We start from the raw sequence: 22,984 nt of genomic DNA on the forward strand, positions 1-22,984 counted from the left end.
GCAGTAATAGTCCTACACTTCTCCTTGCTCCATAAGAAAATGGTCAGAGAATGTTTTACAGCTGTGATTGGAGACTGAAGTCCTGATGAGAGAGACAGTCAAAGACTGGAGGCATTTAACATTAGGTTGCTAAAGATCATAACCTAAAGATCCCACTCCTGACTGCTGGAGCCAAAGGACCACATATTTAACATCAATGGACTGCATGTAGCCCTCAGGATACAGGTTGGCGACCAAGGATTTAGACTCACCCCTGATTACAGTAATATGTTACTCTTGAGCCAAAAAATAAGTTTTCTGCTTCCAAATATCCATTTTCTATTTCACCAGGAAATCGACATGATCTTACTGTAAAAGAGAAGACAGGACTTACATAGTTACATACATAGTTTGGCTGAAAAAAAACACAAAACTCCAGCCAGTTAAATCATTAAAAAAAAAAAAAAAAAAGTTATGATCCTACACCCACAGTTGATCCAGAGGAAGGCAAAAACCCAGCAAAGCATGATCCAATTTGCTCTTGCCCGAGAGGCAATTGGATATTCCCTGGATCAACTTTACGTATAAATGTTAGTATCCAGTTATATTCTGTGTATCTAAGAAAGAATCCAGGCCTTTTTTAAAGCAATCCACTTAGCCAACCCGAACCAACTCTTGAGGGAGTCTATTCTACATTTTCACAGAAAGCTTTCTGTGTTTGGAGATTACATTTCTTTTCCTCCAAACGTAAAGAGTGCCCCTTGTCCTCTGATGACCTCAAGGTGAATAACTACACCGAGTTCACTATATGAACCACTGATGTATTTATACATGGTGATCATATCCCCCCTTAATCTCCTCTTCTCAAGAGAATAAATTCAGTTCCTCTAATCTTTCCCCATAGCTGATCTCCTCCATGCCTCTTATCAGTTTGGTTGCCCTTCTCTGTACTTTCTCCAGTTCCCCAATGTTCTTTTTGTGAATTGGTGCCCAAACCTGAACTGCATATTCCAGATGTGGTCTTACTAATGATTTGTACAGGGGTAAAATTATATCTCCCTAGAGTCTATACCTCTTAATAGAAGAGGATTTTGCTTGCTTTAGAAACCGCAGCTTGGCATTGCATGCCATTATTAAGCTTGTGATCTACCAGAACTCCCAGATCCTTCTCCACCATTGATTCCCCCAGTTGTACCCCCCCCCCCCAGTATGTATGATGCATGCATATTCTTAGCCCCCAAGTGCATAACCTTACATTTATCAACATTAAACCTCATTTGCCACATAGGTTACCCAATTAAACATTGCATGGAGGTCAGCTTGTAAATTGGAGACATCCTGTAAGGATGTTATTCCACTGCACAGCTTGGTGTCATCTGCAAAGACTGCAATGGGATTTTTAATCCCAGACCCTATATTGTTTATAAATATATTAAAAAGTAAGGGTCCCAACACTGAACCTTGGGGGACACCACTGACACCCCTAGACCATTCAGATTATGAATCATTAGCCACTACTCTCTGAATACGATCTTTTAGCCAGTTTTGTATACATTTACATGTAGATTATTTTCAAGCCCGTAGACTTTACCTTACACATTAGCCGTGTGTGGGGAACTGTGCCAAACGCTGTTGCAAAATCCAAGTATACCACGTCCACCGCCACCCCTCTATCCAAGGTTTTGCTCACCTCATAAAAAGAAATCAGATTTGTTTGACAACTTCTGTCTTTCATGAATCCATGCTGTCTGTTGCTTAAAATATTTTTTTCCCAGCAAGAACTCATCTATGTGGTCTTTTATTAAACTCTCCAGTATCTTCCCAAATATAGACGTTAAACTAACAGGTCTATAATTACTTGGTAAAGATTTTGACGCCATTTTAAATATAGACACCACATGCCAATCCAGTAGTACTATGTCAGTCATTAAAGAGTCCCTAGAAACAATGGCTTTGAAATGACAGAGCTCAATTCTTTAAGGCCCTGTGGGTGTATGCCATCCGGTCCAGGTGCTATATTCACCTTTATTCTGTCTAAATATTTTGGGATTGTATCAATTGTGAGCCAATGTGGATCATCTAGAGCTGTGTCAATACCATGCCCATTATGGACAAATGCTCCCCCGTGCTCCTTTGTATACACAGAGCTGAAGAAGGTATTTTATAAATTTGCCTTCTCTTTGTCCTCCACTCTAGATCATTTTGCAATCGGTCTTTCGTTTTAAATTTTTGGGGCCTTTATTTCCTTTTTACATATTCTGTTATATTCTTTGTAATGTTTAAACGACATTAGCAGCCCTTCCTTTTTATATTTAATAAAAGATCTTTTCTTATTATCTATAGGTTTTTTAACTTTGGCCGTAAGCCACATAGGTTTGATTTTTAGCCGTGTAAACTTGTTGCCCATGGAAATATATTTTACAGTATGTTCACATACAGCCTTTTTAAAGAACGCCCATGTCTGTGTTGTGTTCATTGATGCCAATATTCCCTCCCAGTCTAAGTCTTCGAGAGCAGCTCTCAGCCTTGAAAAATTAGCTCTCTTAAAGTTGAGCATTTTTATTTTTCCCATATGTGCTTGATGTTTACAGCTAACAAATTAAATCATGTTATGGTCACTGCTACCCAGATATTCTTTTATATGGTCATTCGTAATAACCTATGCATGGTTTGAGATTACCAGGTCCAGCAGAGCATCATTCCTAGTTGGGGCCTCTATGAACTGTACCATAAAATTGTCCTGTAGTAGGTTTATAAATTAGTGCCTTTTAACCGTTCCTGCAGTACCATTACTCCAGTCAATTTCCAGTTAGCTAAAATCCCCCATCATCATCACTGTCCCAGCCCTTGCAGCCCTTTTGATCTGTGCAAGGAGCTGAGTCTCCAACTCCTCATTAGCACTGGGAGGCCTATAACAAATGCCAACTATTACCTTTGCAGTACACACCCCCACATGCAATTCCACCCATAGTGCTTCAGCCTCATTACACTCTCCATCAACTAAGTCCTCTTTCACACTCGCTCTGAGATCACTTCTCACATAGAGACAGACACCACCACCTTTCCTTTTTATCCTGTCTCTCTGAAAGAGAACATAGCCAGGAATATTAATGCCCCAGTCCTGTGAAGAATGAAGCTAAGATTCAGCAATACCAATTAAATCATAGTTTTGTTCATGCACTAAAGCTTCTAACTCACCTATTTTGCTTGGCAGACTTCTAGCACCAGAGAGACAGCAAACCATCTGGTTGTGGCGATCCTGGCGACAAATTATTCTATCAGTCCTTCTGATATCGAATCCCGTACTATCACCAACTGTCTAGGCCTTCTTGCACTACCCTTACTACCCCTCTCAGATGGTCTGCCCTCCCGGCTGTTAGGGATAGTAGTAACATCTAGGGCTGCCACCCCTGAGCATGCCATCCTCACATCTTCACCCAAACTTGGCAAATCTGTTTGAGTGCACAAACCCAGGGCCGGCCTTCCTTTTCTATGAGCCCCTACCACTCCCTCTCGTTACAGTAACGCATCTTCTTACCTGATAATCCTGATTAGCCCCTCTGCCCTCCACATCAATCCCATTAGCTACCTGCTCAGAGAGCAGAAGTCCACTTTCAAGGTTGTCGGTTCTGCCCTGTGTTGCAACTTGCTCCTCTAGATCTCTAACACGAGCTTCCAGAAGGGCAACCCGCTCACATCTGTCAGTGGTATCCATCCTGGAGCTGTTGCTCCATTGTTGCATACATGTTGCACACTGTGCACTGCAAACCTTCAACCATGCTAGCACACATATCCCAGTTATAATATTAATATTACTAATAGGAAATATCAGTTGTCACTTACAGGTTAGTGGACTCCTATTATAATCTCCTGTTTTCCACTCTGGTATTTTAACTCCACTTAAATGTTCCCTTGATCAAAGGTCCAGCACGCAAAATACAGGCAAGCTCAGAGTGAGCTCTACAGAAAGTTATATAGTACCTGGAGCACCTGTGGCTAATTAACCCCTCCCCTTAATTAGCAGACTGAAGGAAGGCAAGGAAAGGAAGACAAAAAAATGCTGTTTAAAAAGTGACAGAAAAAGTGATTTAAAAAAGTAAAAGCTTCTAGCAAGACCCAAAGAAGAAAATAAAACAACTACAAGCACCCACCAGCAATCACCAGCAGTCAAAAGTAAAACAGTTTTTCACTCTCCACTCAAATGTTCCACTCTTTTTAGCTATCAGCCAGCAAAATGTGCCAGACTTGATTAACTGTCTTTATTCCTTAAACTGCCATTCTGCAGTCTCAGACAGATGTCAGGCTAATCTTTTCTAATAATAGAAAGGTGCGTGGAAAAAAGTATTTTCAATACAATAAACTCCTTTCAGCCAGTTCCTTGGGTCCACTCTTCATATATTTGCATTTTAAAGCTAAGGACAGATATTACAATATAAATAAAATGTTAAAGGAGAATTCTTCTTTCATTAAAAAAAAAATATTAAAAAACCTGCCACACAGTGTTTTTTGTTTTTATAAATTACCTTCCAGTTTTCTAAAACTATCAAAAAAATTAAATGGCATATTGCAATCGGGCATTCTATACACAGTTGATGCAAAGAATGCCCGCAGAAATGTCATTTCCTGCATGTGTGATTGGCTCATTGATTTTCTCAGACGTCTGTGCTAAGATACCAGTAACATTTTAGTTGTCCTCTGCAACAGGAATTTCATTTTTGCTGGGATACTCCCTAAGAAAGGGATGCAGACACTGCAACTTTCCTCATCTGATTACTGAAATGTTTTCCCCCTGATAAAGCCACGTGACCCTGTGGCGTAACGCGTAGGGGAGGGGCTCTGACGTCACGATGCCGCGGTGGACGAGCGGCATTTACAAGCACAGGATCTGGGCACAGCTCTGTTGGACACTGTATAATGTGAGTGGCGATTTACTTTTCAATAAAAGGTGATCTAACCTCACAAAGGATAAGGCACTTTTGTGGCTCTTTTTTACATGGTATCCCAATATACTGGGAGGAGGAAATACCACTCAAACCATCCCTAATTATCCATTGAGGCTCAGTGTGGAAGGAGGAATAAGGGAGACCTCTGGTGGCAGGAAAATGGCAATATAAATCCAAGGCATGGATGGAAATATATATATAGCATGAAGATTACCACCCAGTCCTGATAGGACAAAAGTGTTGTTAGCCACTTTGTTTGGCTAATTAAGGAGGTGAGTGCACACCTATCTATAGAGCACGGGGAGTGTGGCACAACACTGTATTTGTCACTGAAAAGAATTAAAGCACAAAGAGGACTATTTATGAATTCATTTTTGAGCATTTAAGTAGTAATAATTTGAAAAGCACTAAACACTGCACTGATTTGAAGCACAAAGGTTTTTCACATCACTATTTATATGATCACTTGTATATGATTTTATGTTTATATTATGGAGCGCGGCACCTGTATATGTATTTGAATATATATATATTTTTTTTATAAACTAAATTATTGGTTTTAATGTTTCAAATGTTTCGTTTAAATTCCTAAAGTGGTAATAAACTTGTTTTATATTTTTACCTACAGGCAAGCTTATAATAAAGCTTTCCTGTAGGTAAAATGAATATCTCCTAATCGTTCACCATTTAGGAGATATTCTATAAGGCAGCATCCGGTGACATCACCGGCGCATGCACTCTGAAGCAACGACACACCTGTGCCATTCCTTCAGAGCTGTGTGCCGTGACCGAGACTGCACGGGAGTGACGTCATTAGCAGCTGAGCCATTCAAGTGGCCATAGCCCAGGAACCCTGAAGGAAGACTAGGTGAAGATAGAAGCCCTGTCAGCAATGACAATGAGCCACTGGAGAGCTTCGTTATAAGGTAAGTCTTTCATAATGTGCTATCATGCGATGCATACTAGCACATTATGATATTCCCTTGCAGCAGGAACCTTTTTTTTTCGTTAAAACGAGTTTACTACCACTTTGAGTACATTTCATGTGCATCAATACAAACGATACAAGGGTGAGGCTCTTAAAAACAGGATGGGTCTAATGATCAGCGATGGGAAGCTGTGGGTGAGAGGAAGCTCTGGGTCTCTTTGCGACAATGGTGCAGATGTAATCACTATGGTCTGTGCTGCACTGCTCCGGTTATCCCTCTTCCCAGGTCACAGGCTTGATCTCTGCTGGTCTGGCCTCCTAGCAGTCTGGTCAGCATGCAGCACATGTGCTCTTCTCAGTTCCCACAGCTCCAAGAAAAAGAGGTTTCTTGGGCACTTTGATAAAACCATCTCACCACTCCCCTTCCTCCTTAGTGCGCTGCCTAAGAGTCTATGAGCTTGCTTGTCTTTATCTCTCCCCCTGCTGGCCAGAAGAGGATTATGCAGCATAACATCATTATCCCAGTAGAGGGAGAGAAAAATGAAGGGCAATTTCCCCATCTCCATATTGCTGCAGCCCAGCACCTGGCTACAAATAGTAGTTTAAAAATGTTCTTCCACAATCACCGTTACAAAGGCAGGACCGGTGTAAACTGAAGGAAGTGACAATGTGACTAATATATAATAACGCTGAACTCCAGCAATTATAAAAGTAATGCAGTATAAGTACCCAAATTTGATTTACTAACAGCCTCTTGCAGACTATTTTACAGCAGCACTCAGAAAAGGGGAGGGAGAAGCTTCACAAGTAGCCAGTCAAGTGTGCTGCAGTGTAAGGAACATGCTGCTAAGAGCTGAGAAAGCTGAGTGACAGAGAGATGAGCTCATTGGTGTGCTGCTTCTCCTTTCACTGTCCAGTCATAGAGAAAAAAGGACCCCTCCCCTCCTAGACATGATTGTAATGTATGACAGGGCTGTGTAAATCTCAGTACTGGATGCACATGAATACAAATACTTTGGTAGGTAGAACAATATCTGCATAGTTAGCTACTTTCCAGACGTTCAGCTTTATCAAAGCCAGATAGAACCTAATATCCTTGTAATGTATTTTTAAACAGCTTTAAAGCAGATTAAAAAAAGCTACAACATAAATGTTTGCTTACATCTGCAAAATTCCTCATAGGGGGACCAATGGGCATCCTCCAAGCAAGTAATATAATTTTTAGTTCCTGGAGCTCATATAAATCCAGGCAGGCAATCGTACTTCACGGTGGATGTTACAGCAAAGGTCAATTGATCGGTATACTCTGGTTTTAGCACTCCATAGGGAATTTTTGTAGGCGGTCCACAATCACCTGCCAATAAAACATAGTTCACATCATTTTTTTGGACAGTTTTTATAAAATACTTACTTTCTTTTCGGCATGGTCCCTCTGCCTGATTTGGCAAATGGTTCCAGGTGACTTTTAATAATGAATGGATACTTTAGTAGCTTTATGTCTGACGAACAGCTACCTTTTTTTAATATTCAGTGAAATAGTTTGTTCAGATTCTGAGCATTGGGAGTATGTTTGGTTTAGTGCTTTTTTATTTTCAGTGATTTAGAAGATTCATAAGGAAAGAGTTTTTGATTTTAATATTACACATAATAATCATATGTAACATGTGGCAAGATGCTGCTTCCAGAGGCAACACTGTGACGATCCTGGCGTCAGACCCCCAGCCCTTCTCACCAACTCGTGACCGAAGGACTAACCAATCTAAAACCGTGCTGTCACGTGCCTAACAATACCACGCTCAGCTGCACCCTGCACAAAGATTTTCCAGCTAATGGACCACAATCTATGTACCGCAGCCTGAGAGCGATTGTTACTGGGTCAGGTTAATTACGCAATTAACCCTTCACACTGCCACCACCGCCTTTTTGTAGAGAAAGGAGGAAACTCACCAATATTAGCAATAATACAATGTGGTTTAAAAACACACAGTAGCGCTCTTCAGAGAAAGGGATTCTTAGTTCACATTAAAGAGCTTTAGAAACAGTTCAACACTTATCAGAAAATAATATTTATTACTAAAAAGGTCAAAATGGTGCAATAAATGTATTTACAGAAAAAGATGTAGCCAATATATATATATAAATACAGAGAGCAATACCACAACAGGGAGATAACAGAAAGACATTTAGAGAGGTAGAGTACTTGCCAAAAGTCCTGGGTTAAGCAGATCAAGTTTCAGAGCAAAGGGTACCGTCTCCCAAGTTGGTTCCTGATGTTAAAAGGGGAGAATTCTTCAACTTCAACTTACTGCTCCAAGCATAACAGCCTTTTTCTAGGAACTCAGCAGGGTGTCTCCTTACAGCAGAGAACCAATCGCCTCATTTGGGGAGGGGTGTTGTAGGCAGGGGACTCAGGCTATTTCAGCTAGAACTATATGGCTTTCTGCTCTCCTGTAGACTTCAACTAGGGGGTGTAAGATATCAGACGACTCGTATTAAACTGAGCTATCCGAATATATGCTTGGTTTTTATGTAATTATTTCCTACCTTAAGATATAAAATTATATGGAAAAGTGGGTTTTAAATGTGAGGTCTCTTTTACGGCTAGCTGGAATGTCTTTGAAGCCCAGTGAAGGACTGGTTTATGGTTTTATGATTCTCTCAGATTGAGAAGCTAACAGACATCCGGGCACCAGCTAATTTGGGATTTATAACCATGAAGCTGTCCCGCTGTGCCTGATTGCCTGTGCACTTCTGAACCCAAACACAGGGAGCACGTGTCACTCAACAGAGAGGGAGGGGGGATTGCAGGGAGAGAGATACAAGATGGAGGATCCTTAGCAAGATGGATGACCGCGTCCATCTCTGTGTGCACAATTGCTACATGTACATTAGCTGGAAAATCTGTGCAGGGTGCAGCTGAGCATGGTATTGTTACACACGTGACAGCGCGGTTTTAGATTTGCTAGTCCTTTGGTCACGAGTTGGTGAGAAGGGCTGGGGGTCTGACCATCACATACACCATTGGTCTTTTAGTAGTTTTATATAGCAAAACAGCATGGTGTGATGATTGATTTATTGGTTGTATGTAAGGGGGTTTCAGGTCTTATTTCTGGGGCCCACCAGGTTTGTAATTCTGTGTGGTCAGTCTTGTGATTTGCGCACATCTGCAGGGCTGGATTTTACATAGGGAATGGTAGGTTCATGCATATGGTTCCACTCTGCCATTTTAACAACTAAGCCTCAGTTGGTCACAGTAGCAATGGCAGTGCTCCTGTATAAAGTAAATATGCATTCCAATTAAAAAATAAATGGAGCCACTCAACTTTCCAAAGTTTGAAATACATTTATTCATGGCAGGTTTGATTGCTTCCCTCTGTTTCAGGAGTCTTTTGGAAAATAGTGAGCTGGGAAAGTCAAATCAGTGGCTGAATGTTTATGCAGTCCTAGCCAATCCTTGATGGAATTTGCCCAGATGGTGGCGAGGAGGGAGCATAAATAGCCTGGGGCTTGGAATAGAGGGGTTCTTGTCCAGGAGGAGATCTCAACCTGAAGGGCTGCTGCCCATCTGAGTAGTCCAACTGTGATTTCTGCCACTCCTCGAGGTCCCAGCTATGCTAGCTGGGGAGCCTATTTTTCTGAACTTACTCAACTTCTGCTGGATCTGACAGAGGGACTTCTTTTTGGGATCTGGTCTGAACAATTCACAGGAAAAGTGTTTGCAAGATGTTTGAAAGGGGATCCCAATTATCCAAGGACATTTGTGAGTATAGACCTGTGTGTGAGATCCCAGTGACTGTGTGCTACTGCTATCCTTCTTGCATCAGAGGCAGGTTGTACAAAAAAATCGACATTGTTCCTGGTGTCCATGTGTAGTTCAGCCCATTATTTGTTGCTGCAAGGACGGTGCTCAGAATAATTAGAAGGTAGGTTAGTGTCCTAAAGTTACTACAAAACATTGCAGGTGTATCCCACAGTTTTCCTGCCTATTCCCATCCAAGTTCAAGTTTTGCAATAAAGCATCAATTAAGGATACCCCTACACCGATGATTCAGCCAGAAGAATGACTGTGACTGTGTGCCTGGCTGCTAGTAGACCTGCTGGGAAAGAACCTTGGGAATGAACATAGTGAATGATCAGTACCGAGCACTGATTGTGTTCATTCAGGAAAGGAAGGGGCTGGTAAATGTGACAGTGGGGTGGGGGGCACAGAGGGGGGCTTGGGCAGAAGGGAAAAGCATATAGTGCACAGGGAGGGTGATGGGTGTGGCTCTCTCTGCAGCAGCTGAAAGCCAGCTGGAGGGAATGGAGATGCTGGGTTTCTGGCTACAGATGTCAACCAAGGCTCCTGCCATAGATACAGTGAAGGTGTAAGTGTAGCCACCCAGGGACAGGAATAAGCCCTCAGCTTTTGATCTTTACAAATGCACTTAGCATCTCACAAAGGACACTTTACTGTTTTTCAGCTGACAAGTCTGCAATTGCTTTCTTTAAGGATTGAAATTATTCTAACACTGCCAGCCTTTATTTTGGAAAAGCCATAGAGAAGCAGTTGTGATGCTCTTTGTACTATGTTCATTGTAGAGCCCTAATGGGCAGTATTTGTTTCAACGGTGGGATGTGGTGTTCTTTTTTTGTTCTGTATTGTACCACTCCCTTTTTTCTGATTTGTGATGTTATGTACGTATTTGAAATTTTCAATTAAAACATCACTGAATAAAAAATAATTTGTAAAGCTGAGTCACCTTATGCCTACTTAATATACTGGCAACTTTGCTTAATTAGAATCAGACTGGAATGTTTTGAGTGAATCAGGCATCATTTTCCTGCAACAGCATGTTAGTCATATCTGCACAGTGTAGTAATTCATGATCTTTATTACTCACAGTAAACAGCGCTGATGGAAGAGTAAAGCAGAATTAGCCGCAGTATGGATGAAAGACACTTTCTCTCCATTGTATAAAGGTGATCCTGAATCAAAGAAATGAAGACAGAATTTGTAATTATTTTTAAACACATTGCCCTATATCTCTCTCTGTGCAATGAAAAGGTGTCAAGCTTAAAGCAGAGCTCCACCCAAAAGGGGAAGTTCCACTTTAAGGACTGCTCCCCCGCTCCCCTTTAAGGATTGGCACCTTTGGGGTGTCCTCCCTCCCTCCCTGCAGTCTTTTGGGACAGGTGACAGGTCCCAGAAGACTACAAGACCATTCATGAAGCGCAGCGCTACTCGCTGGGTACCCGGCTGTGAAGCCGGAAGCTGTCACAGGCGGGTGACGATACTGAAGATGCCAGCCTCCTGGAATACAGGACAGCCGGTGAAACGGGCTGCAGGGGACACAACGCGGGATCATGGGACAGTTAAGTGGCTGTTTTTTAAAAGTCAGCAGCTACAGTTTTTGTAGTTGCTGACTTTTATTTTTTGACAGCGTGAGTGGAACTCCGCTTTAAAGGATAAGTTCACCTTTAAAAAAAATAAAAAAATGTAAAAAAAAAATATTCATTCACTATATTTTTTTTCTTAGAAGCCTGTATAGGATTGCATCAGCAGATCGCGGGTGCAATGTCAGGCTCCTGCAGACTGTCAGTGTAGCTGTCTGCCTGTACCTTGTATTGGCAGGCAGTTAATGAATGACATCAAGCTCAGTGGACTAGGTCTCAGTGCCCCTGCAGTTCATTAACAACTACAAGCTGTCAGCCGCAAAGGCTGACGGAATTTGTAGGAATTCATTCACAAAACTCTGTGAATAAACGATGGAGCCATGTGCATGGAGTCTGCTGTCACAGGGGTGGAAATGGGTGAAACATGTAACATGTTCCCAAAGGTTAACTTATCCTTTATTAAGATAGTTATTTAAGAGGTTATTGAATAAATTAGCGTGTCACCCAATGTATGGTCTCCATTCAGTAGCCAAAAGAAGCATACAAAAAAGGGGGGGTTTGTGAAAAAGAGATTCACAAGAAAGCGGCTACATAGTGAACAGAACGTGACACACAGGAAAAATTTCCAAAAATTATACTTTATTACACATATAAAAATATGACATATGGGCTTTCGCCCTGGTTTACCATCACCTCAGTAGAGACAATACACACAGACCTAAAACCATTTAAAATGACACCAGAACCGGTCTAAATGTATGTGCAGCAGGGAAAATGGCTACAAGAGTCTAGTGTCCCTGTAGCACAAACACACACGTGAACACTTCCCTGGGGAGGTGTATCCAAAAATTATGCCATAGGCATACCATAATAGAGGATAAAGGGATTAAGCAGTAACCATGTAGGCAAATCCCAATCAAGGAATCCAAAAATTAACAGGGACTGTTATCCATAGCACAGGTGGTGAGTGGATTGTTACAGGACATTAGATATATGGTCCTCTGTGATCTATATGACCTATACATCTTCTATAGAGTGTTAGCTCTGTCAGTGACTTCCCACACATTGTTTGTTTCACTACAGGATGGGGACATCATGGTGCGTTGTATAGGATACAAGATATACCACCATATATATTTCAACAGGCAGAAGAGTCTTTGGGATGTGTCTTGTTCTTTCCTACAAAAGTGGTGTGTAGTCCACACACAGTGGTGAAGAAACCACTTCAAGCAGAGCGCTGCTTTGTGCATCTTTTCCTCCATCCTGGAAATAAATGGGGTATATTTCCATCCAAGAGTTCTAGGATACAGCTATCTATATTACAGATGAATGGGCCCCAACCACTTGTGCCGGCACAGGAATGTATTGTATAATATATTTGACATTTATGTCTTTCTTCATACAGGCCTGAGGCCTGCTATTCTCCTTTTTGACGCATATTGTGCTTGCTTTATTGTATACATGTGACATACATATCTATAGTATAATTTTTGGATTCCTTGATTGGGATTTGCCTACATGGTTACTGCTTAATCCCTTTATCCTCTATTATGGTATGCCTATGGCATAATTTTTGGATACACCTCCCCAGGGAAGTGTTCACGTGTGTGTTTGTGCTACAGGGACACTAGACTCTTGTAGCCATTTCCCCTGCTGCACATACATTTAGACCGGTTCTGGTGTCATTTTAAATGGTTTTAGGTCTGTGTGTATTGTCTCTACTGAGGTGATGGTAAACCAGGGCGAAAGCCCATATGTCATATTTTTATATGTGTAATAAAGTATAATTTTTGGAAATTTTTCCTGTGTGTCACGTTCTGTTCACTATGTAGCCGCTTTCTTGTGAATAACTTATCCTTTAACCTGCATCTAAACCCATGAAAAAATGTAATGTAATGCAGCTCACTAGTCTTCAGATACAACAGCTACATTAGATTCCTTTTATCCTTTATTTTCAGTTTGTGATCCTGCCAGTAACACACTTCTCATCCTAAAATGACAACACTCTACTATCTGTACTATAATTAGGAACAGTGTTGTCACAGGACAAGACAGCAGAAAATATCCCCGCTCCTTATCTCTGTAACATACCGGGATGGTGCTCTGCAGTCCCCATGGGAACTGAGAAGGCTGATAACAAAATTGAGTTTGTGGTGTGGTGGATTTTTGGCAGGATCAACAGGTATTTTCTGTATTTGCAGAATATGTACTTTAAAAAAGTTTAATGCAGTCAATACAACTAAGTACTGGTAAGCTGCATATATACTAATATATTACTTTGTTTTTGTTTTTTCTAGAAATGCATATATTTGTTCCAAAGACAGACAGTATGAGTTCAGGTACTTTGATGAATAGCAGGCGATTTCCTTAAGTTTTAGTATTTTCTTTGACATGAATGAGGTGCAGAAAGTGCATAACCATATAGCAACCAATCAGAGTTTCAGTTTGCTGTAATCAGGGAAAAAAGCTAAAGGAACCACAGCATGCAGAGGAGATCACACCCAGTAGTGTTGAATATAAAGATTCTTAAACTGGCCATAGATGGATTGAATTTGATCCATCTAGGGGCAGGCTGGTCGTACTGAAGTTGATCCATCGATCGACTTAAGTGCAATCAGCCTGTCAGATTTTTTGCATGTGATGGACAGTCAGCAGTAATCACTGTATTTTGCCATTAGAAAACAATAGCGCTGTTGGAGGGATTCCCCTATCAACGCTGACTGTGTTTATGGGGGAATTGAGAGATTTTCTTTTCTGCATCTAATGGTAACAGGAAAGAAAATCGCATCATCCATGACTAGCCTTAGATTCTTCAGGTGGTAGTTGTTTTTGAATGCAGAAAAGAGGAATGGACAGGAGCAGAGTTGGATTCTAGGTAAGGATTTTGACTTTACAGCAGAGGTAATCACAAAGGAATATTTGTAACAAGGATTTGACAAATCTTTAGGCCCCAGCCACAGGTGTACATGTTTGTATGTTGTAATGCGTTTTGGCATGTGAAGCACACGTGTTGTGCATGTGTTTTTGGTGTAAGCCCATTTATCCCCAGTAGGCTCTGAATGCATGTTCGCAAATCAAAAAATGCACATGACCCCAAACCACAGCAAGGCACACATGTGCTGTTCGCTGCAACAAAACATATGGGTCACATGCAATTTCTGATGTCGGAGCATGAACATGAGCATTACATAGCCTACTAAATGTACGTTAGATGTGGATGTGTCCTTGATACTCAAATCTACTCTAGTATATTTGGTTATCAGAAAAAAATACTTCTTGTAAGGCCAAATAGAATAGAATAAGAGAAATTTAGGAAACTGTCAAATTACATTGAAAACAACCAATGAGGATTGCTTACTTGTTGTTTAACTGCCTGCAACTAAATTTCCATTGGATCAGCAATCACCTTCCTCTAACAATAACACTTGGTGTTCTCTCTCTCTCTCTCTCTATATATATATATATATATATATATATATATGCAGGGGCGGACTGACCATTTGGAAACTCGGGCACTGCCCGAGGGCCCGGGGTCAGTAGGGGGCCCCATGAGATGCCCTGGTACCTTTTTCATAGGCTTTGTTGAGTTTGGGCAAGGACACAGGGGCCCCATGATCCCCTATTGCCCGGGGGCCCCATGAGTTGTCAGTCCGCCCCTGTCTATATGTATTTAGCATCCAGAACAAAGAAGCACCAAATATGTATGAACATTAATATATCAGTATGTATAATATAACTACCAAGAACAGAAACCTTACCTTGCAGAAAGCTCCACTTTCAGCAATGAAATGGTATGGGGGCCAATACTTTGTAGTCACTGTTCTAAGTAAAGTGTGTCAACATATCACCTGGTCAATGCACTGAATTCTCTGTTAATAATTACACTTCTGTTTCACTAACTTAGATTTAAAAGCAATAAACTTGTGACCACTGTCTATGTTTACCATATACCTGCAACAAACACTTTGCAAACTTCGGGAAGTTCCATCATCAGGATGACCTGGATGCAACTGTTGTAAGGCGTCTTTAATACTATTGTGCAAGGGCTATGAATTCACAAGATGTATATTGCTCAACTGCAATCATATATTGTCATATTTGATTTGATTTGGCACCTGGAGACAAGCCAAAGGTGCTTGATGCATCCAAACTTTATATCCAACATCTCAGAGAACTAACATAGTGCCAAACCTGACCAGCTACTGCAAAAATCAAGATTGTATACTTTGTTCTGGCTAGAGTTGGCACCTATCCTAGAAAAAAATGGCAGATGTGATGGATGTGGTTTGTTGTAGGTGTGGCAGGATGTTACATCATAATATGGTGGTTACAAGAGGATCTTGTTAAATTCCCAGTTACATATCTGAAAAACTCCATGAGTTGTAAAGCTACATTTTCTTATATTACAGTATATTTACAAACGTGAACAAATGTGAAATTCTGCGTGAAACTGGGCAAATCTACCACAAAGACTTTTGACCATGAGTTGTTCAAGTTGTTTTGAGCAGCACGCATGCTTCAGGAGCGGAAGAACATCACTGGAAGACGACAAGAGATCAGGAAGAAATTCAACAAGCTCAACCTGTAAAAATATCCAAACCATTTGGCAACTTGTGCATGATGATTGTCAGAGAACAATCCACAACATTGCTGCCATTTTCGATGTGTCATGAGGAACAGTACAGGTAATCTTCATGTGTGATTTGAACATGCGCCGTGTTGCTGCCAAGTTCATTCCCAGGCTGCTGACCCAGGAGCAGAAGGAACACTGCATAGAAGTCTTCCAAGAACTGCATCAGCATGCGGTGGATAACCCGTTCTTTATGTTGAGGATCATTACTGGTGACAAAACTTGGGTGTACGGGTTTCACGCAGAATTTTACATTTGCTCTAACTTGCTGTACATAATGAAATAGCAGACGTGGTAATTCTCGTGGTCAGAATACCACTAGTTGCACAGCTCCCGATGTACACAGGACGATGTCTTTTGGCACACTGACTTATGAAAGTCAGCGTTCCTTGTGACTGTGCATGCAGCATTGTGCTGCCATCTGTTGGTTTGTTAAAAAACTAGTCTTGAAACATTTTGATACCACCTCGTAATACTGTAGCTTTGAGGGTCCATTCACACCAGAAGCATTAGGTTGCCCAACGCAGTCTCAACACAAGAACGAGGCAAGTTGCGATGGTGTGTGCTGAACAAAGTAGGACATGTTGTATTTTTGTGTGATTTGATGCACCTTAATGCACAACTCATGGACCCTGAGCCATGTCACACTACCCGTACAGAGAACCTCAAAGGACATTGCAGGAGATTTTATTTGATCTGGTCAGGGTTTAGGTAAAGATTGATGAAGCAGATTTACCTTACGGTATCAAGCTGTGCTAACAATGAGGTCTGTTTACTGGTTCATAACCAACACCAATAGCAAGAATGTTTTTGCCAGCCTGAAGTGACTAGACATGTGCAATTCGTTTCATTACGAACCGAAATTTGGACAAAATTTTTGTTATTCAGAGATTCGGCTGTATCCAAATCTCTGATTCACAATAGTAATGAATTTTAACAAATCCAAAATAACTTATAATGAAACAACAAATTAATTTGTATTCATTAATTTCATTCACATGACATGATGCAATAGTTTGGGTCTTTTGTTAATGTTTGAAGCTTCTAAAATACTGAAACAACATAACAAATGATCCGGATTGATTTGTATCCATTTTGGGGTTTTTTTGCATTAATGTTTTTCATTATTCTTTCCAATAATTTGTATTGAAAAAATGATAGTATACAACCAGAGGAAATAACAATGTAGCATAAAATTGTCCTCAATCCGCTTGTACACACTAGTAAGGCGGTGGCCATCAGTAATATAAACAGCGTAATTGAACAGTAATAACAGATGACGTTTAGATAATGTTAAGTAAGTATTGCAGGTGGTTATGCATACTGTATATTCAAAGACAATATCTGACTCCAGGGAATGGGGGGGGGGGGGTGGAAAGGGAAGGGGAGGGAAAGGGGGGTAGGGAAGGGGAGGGGAGGAAAAGGGAGGGGCATGATCAGCTCAGGTCATATATACCATCAAATAACAAGAGGGAGAATAAAAGGCTCAACCCATAATGACATAACTTCCACAAGCATAAATAAAACTGCAAAAGTCCACCTTCAAAGAGGAAATACCTAGGTCCTGATTAACTATGTAGAGGTGAGACCAACATCAACTTCTACGATGTGCAAATACATTAATAGTATGCACAAGATAGGGCCCTATAGTCTTCAGGACATATACCAGATTTCTAGAAAATGAAAAGGAAAAGGAAAGAAGAAAAGAATAGGGGACATTGAAGGTGGAGTAGTCCCACAAAAAGAAAGGGCAACAAAAAGAAGGAAAAGAAAGTGGGAAACAGTAAAGATCCAGCAAGCCCCTAGTGGAGCTCACTCCTCCATTCCTCTTGGTGTCTTTTCGCTATGTAGATGGCTGTAGATATGTAAGCCATGGATTTCAAACCCTATCAAATCTGGTCTGTCTGACCCTTAAAATGCTCCCCAGTCTCTCATGTAGCATAATCCATGATATTTTATTTTTGGCCTTGCCAAAATTCAATATCGGAGACTTTCAAGCCCTGGACATTTCTCATTATTATAAAAAATGCACTACATATGAAATGGTAACTTATGGCAATAAATACACCAAGGTATAAAAGTGAAATAATGTTTGTTCCTACTTAATGTATTTGTGTTGGATGGAAGTGTATCAACCAGAATCTCCGAATCATAACATAAGTAATAAATCCGAAATATGTCTATTTGTTACTTTCGGATGCACGTGACTCCAGTTGATATCGTCCAAACAGCTCATTCCATTTCTGTTTGTGAGTTGAACTAGCAGGGATGACTCAGAGTGCATATGTAATCTCCCAAAATAAAGAATTACCACGTTAATACAAATATATCCAATCTTCCTAAATAACTTCCGAAAATATAAATCAAACAACAAATATATGAAATGAATCTGTATACACAAAATTAATTCTGAAAACGAATCATTCTAACAAAATGAACATGATGAAATGAAATGATTTATTTAACAAATGAATCTGGAGAAAGTTATAGCAAAATTAGTAACCGTACTGTTGTATATGTTTATATATCAAGACAGTGCCATGGCTTTGCTGATAATGAAGTTTTGTAACCCACATTGTGCTGTTTTCGGATGCCACTGCTTTGATGTTTGCAGAATCCGTTTTTGCTTCTAATGACCGAGGGTTCGCTTGTCCATCTGGCAAATTCTTTAACCAGCCTTCAGTTAGGATATGGCCCCTGTCTACTCCATCTGAGAGCATTTGTGTATCCATAGCTCATCTGTGCATGGTTCTTCAACTGTGACCATTGAATTGATCAATTCTGTAGGTTTATCAGCTTTGCAATCAAGCCTAGTTTTTGTATCAAAAATCATTTTTTTTAAAGTTATGGATAGAATAGTGATGGATTAGAACACCTGGCACATTTTTATTGTTATCTGTATTGTAGCTGGAAAGGTTTACCCTTATATGTCTCCTGGTGACCATTGTCACTGAGACTAAAAGTGAGAGGAAATCTAAAACCGCCATCAGAACAGGAATAGAGGGGAAATCTTCAAGAGGGGACAACTGTCTAAAAGAAAATTTTTATTACTTTGGAGAGAGTTGTGCCTATAGGTCAGAGAGTCTCAGCAAAAAAATGGGTTATAACTACTGGCTAATCATTATGATGAATCAGTTTTAAATCTCTTAACTTGACCAAAATTATCCTTCATTACAAAATCAGTTGCTTTTGATGGTTGAAGGTATTTGATTTAGGACAGTAGAGAGTGAACTAGACAACCCAGAAATAGGAACTTTTCCCTGAATGTGTTGTGCTTATTGTAATTATGTTGCAAGGTAACAAATACCCTAAACTGCTGTTATACATTACATTCCCTTGACTGCTGAACTGTGCTCTACTCATGTCATAAAGATTTTTTTTTAAATCCAGCATATAATCCCATTGAAAAAATGGGCACACCTTGCTAGGTCTGTATCATATTACATTTTCCTAGTGCCACTTCTACAATGAAACCAGAATCCAAAGGGTTAAAGTTAGAATTTCATCATCATGGCACATAAGTAATCAAACAAGTTGTTCCAGGACACTTCATTTAGATGAGCCACACCGTGCCACAGCTCAAGAAGCTTTGTAAATTATTCCTAAACTATGGAGAAGAGGCAATAGACAAAACATAATAAAACAAGAGGCTGTTTGGTCAAGAAACTGAAGTGGTATCAAACCAAAAGCAGACATTTATTATATTGCAATTTGCCATTTGTTTCTGCATAAATTTGCTGTAACCACTTATGAAGAATCAGCTGGACTATGGGTTCAATTTGCTAGTGTATTTAAATCTTCTAGTACTTCTAACACTCCCCTCCCCTTCCCCCCAGGCTAATAATGCTGCTGTCCAAATGTGCCCCCTGTGCTCCTGCATTCAGAGTAGGGGGTATTTTAATACAGGAGGCGTGTTACTGGCCAGATCACCAGGTGAATACAGAGGGAAAAAGCCTAAGAAAAGAAAACCGATGCAGCTACCATTTAATAACTGGTACACAGCAAAATATTAAATTTTTGGTTTTGGGGTTAATGCTGCTTTAAAAGAGTAGTATGGGATTGTGTTTTTTTTTTTTTTAATAATGCTTATTTAGATAGAGGCAGCATCGATCCGACGCTGCATCTGTCCCCGCCAGGCTCTAGGCTGAGAACTGAGAGATCAGACACTGCTGATCACTCAATTCTTCATGCCACTCTGCCCCCCAGTGCTCACTGGAGCGCTAGGTTGTGGAGGGGGTGGGAGCGGCTGGCTCAGGCTTTCAGTGGCTTGCTGAGAGGCTTAGCCAGATGTCAGTCCAGGCTCCTGGGTGGATACTGACCATCAGCCGACAGCAGGCTTTAGCACTCCTGTGATCCACAGGAAAAATACAACCAAACAAGCTTTGGCTATACAGCTCCTTTAAATACTTTGGGGGTTATTTGCTAAAACTGGAGAGTGCAAAATCTGGTACAACTCTACATAGTAAGCATCATCCCTGTATAACCACTTAAACTCTAGAACGTCCTATGACGTCCACCCAAGGGAAAGTGGTTAAAAAAGCTTTATGTTATTTTTTAAATGTAATTTAATTTGGGTTTTTAGGAAATTTTGCCATGAAAGATAAAATGGTTCATTTGATAGGACACAGAAGAGATAAGATGGAGAAAAATAACTATATATTGACAAGTATAGCTGACATCTGACAAATGACTTTGACTTAAGACAAGCGACACTGACTCCTAAATAATGAACCTAACTTCCGACAAATGACTCTGACTCTTGACAAGAGATGCTGACTTGTGACATGTGACGCTGACTACTGACAAGTGACTCTGACTTCTTTCAAATTAATCGGACACTTGACAACTGGTCTGACTCCTGACAAGTGATGCTGACTCCTGACAAATGGCCCTGACTGCTGACAAGTGACGCTGACTCCTGACAACTGGTCTGACTCCTGACAAGTGATGCTGACTCCTGACAAATGGCCCTGACTGCTGACAAGTGACGCTGACTCCTGAAAAGCGGCCCTGACTGCTGACAAGTGACGCTGACTCCTGAAAAGCAGCCCTGACTGCTGACAAGTGATGCTAACCCCTGACAAGAGGCCCTGACTGCTGACAAATGACGCTGACTCCTAACAAGCGGCGCTGACTGCTGACAAATGACTCTGACTCCTGACAAGTGGCACTGAATGCTGACAAGTGATGCTGAGTCCTGACAAGTGGCCCTGACTGCTGACAAGTGACGCTGACTCCTGAAAAGTGGTCCTGACCGCTGACAAGTGACACTGACTCCTGACAAGCGGCGCTGACTGCTGACAAGTAACGATGACTCTTGACAAGCGGCCCTGACTGCTGACAAGGGACGCTGGCTCCTGACAAGTGATGCTGACTCCTGACAAGTGGCGCTGACTGCTGACAAGTGACTCTGACTCCTGAGAAGTGGCGCTGACTGCTGACAAGTGACGCTGACTCCTGACAAGCGGCGCTGACTGCTGACAAGTGACTCTGACTCCTGACAAGCGGCGCTGACTGCTGACAAGTGATGCTGATTCCTGACAAGCGGCGCTGACTGCTGACAAGTAACGCTGACTCTTGACAAGCGGCCCTGACTGCTGACAAGTAACGATGACTCTTGACAAGCGGCCCTGACTGCTGACAAGGGACGCTGGCTCCTGACAAGTGATGCTGACACCTAAGAAGCGGCCATGACTGCTGACAAGTGATGCTGACTCCTGACAAGCGGTGCACACTGCTGACAAGTGACATTGACTCCTGACAATTGACTCTGATTCCTGACAAGTGTTGCTGACTATTGACCAGTAGCACTGACTCTTGCCAAATGACCTTGACCCCTGACAAGTCACTCTGACTCCAGAAAAGCGATGTTGAGTGCTGATAAGTGACAGTGACACTGGTTTTAATAAGGAGCAGCAGAAAGGAGACCTGACTATTGTTTAATGGATAAAACATGGGACCGATCATTGACCTTATGGATACCTGACTAAATATTGAAGGAAGAACACAACATTTTGTATGAGTGGCATAGTGTAAACTTTGATGTATCCTAAATCAGGGCAGCACAGTGGTTAAGTGTTAAGCCTGCCAGTACTAGGGTTGTTGGTTTGAATCCCAACCATAGCACTGCCTGCCTGGATTTTGCATTTTCTCCCTGTGCCTGCATGGGTTTCCTTCCACACTCAAGAAACATGCTGGTAGGTTAATTGACTCCTGTCTAAATTGTCCCTAGTATGTGTGTGTATGAATGTGAGTTAGGGACTTTAGAAATGAGAGTGTATTGTTTAAAGTGGTTCTATGCATTAAGGTAACAAACCTTCTAGTATCAGCTCCCTCCAGCCCCCTCTAAATACTTACCTGACTCCTCTTTTGATCCAGCACTGTGCTGAAGTGGGCACTGGAGTGGAGCTGAACCGCACTGTGTGTGTCTTGGACACACACAGCCTGGCTCAGGAGTGAGCTCGCACTTTTGCTACCATATCAAGCGCTTGCTTTCAGGGCAGACATCAAAGAGGAGGAGCCAGCGGGGAATCTTAGAAAAGGAGATCCGCGGTCCCTTTGTGCAAAACTATTGCACCGAGCAGATAAGTATTACAATCAAATCAAAAATCTCTGTAAATCCCCAAAGAAAAGTAAATATTTCACCCTTGAAAGTGCAAATATCATAAACCTTTTCTATAACCTTCCCCTAAACTCAAATCCTACTCCTCATTCTCAATAATATAAAAATGTCCATAATAAAATCCATAATAAAGATCCCTTGTGAAAAAGTCGGAAGTGAAGAAACGCGTCAGTGTCGTGACGTCAGACGCAAAACCGGAAGGAGCAGCGTGGCCATTTTGGATATGGTCTTAGCAGAGGATGGACGGTGTTTTCTGAAATGTAAGCGGATAATAAATTTGTGTTTTATACATATTACTCCACTGAGTTTGCTCTTCTCTGCCCTGTGAGGAACGGGGATCCCACTGCCCATTGCTTTATGAGGAACGGGGATTACACTGCATACTCCCATAAGAGGAAATCCATCTGCATACTCCCATGAGAGGGAAGCCATCTGTATACTCCCATGAGAGGGAAGCCATCTGTATACTCCCATGAGAGGGAAGCCATCTGGCATATGGGGATTTG

The 22,984-nt window shown here is 41.3% G+C and overlaps 1 protein-coding gene across 1 annotated transcript in view; it reads right to left on the reverse strand.

The window, feature by feature from the left end:
- The window catches only part of LOC149454083 (C4b-binding protein alpha chain-like), a 49,396-nt gene extending 34,343 nt beyond the window's left edge, over positions 1-15,053 (reverse strand). The window contains 4 exon segments of the mRNA XM_089687799.1: positions 252-348; positions 7,013-7,204; positions 10,734-10,818; positions 14,985-15,053. Of these exon segments, the coding sequence (XP_089543925.1) occupies positions 252-348; positions 7,013-7,204; positions 10,734-10,803 (359 nt within the window). The 5' untranslated portion in view covers positions 10,804-10,818; positions 14,985-15,053.
- Positions 15,054-22,984: the final 7,931 nt, after the last annotated feature.

Source organism: Staurois parvus, unplaced genomic scaffold (genome assembly GCF_062004578.1).
Source record: "Staurois parvus isolate SC_StPar_1 unplaced genomic scaffold, SC_StPar_1.0 ptg000438l, whole genome shotgun sequence".
Classification (NCBI taxonomy): domain Eukaryota; kingdom Metazoa; phylum Chordata; class Amphibia; order Anura; family Ranidae; genus Staurois; species Staurois parvus.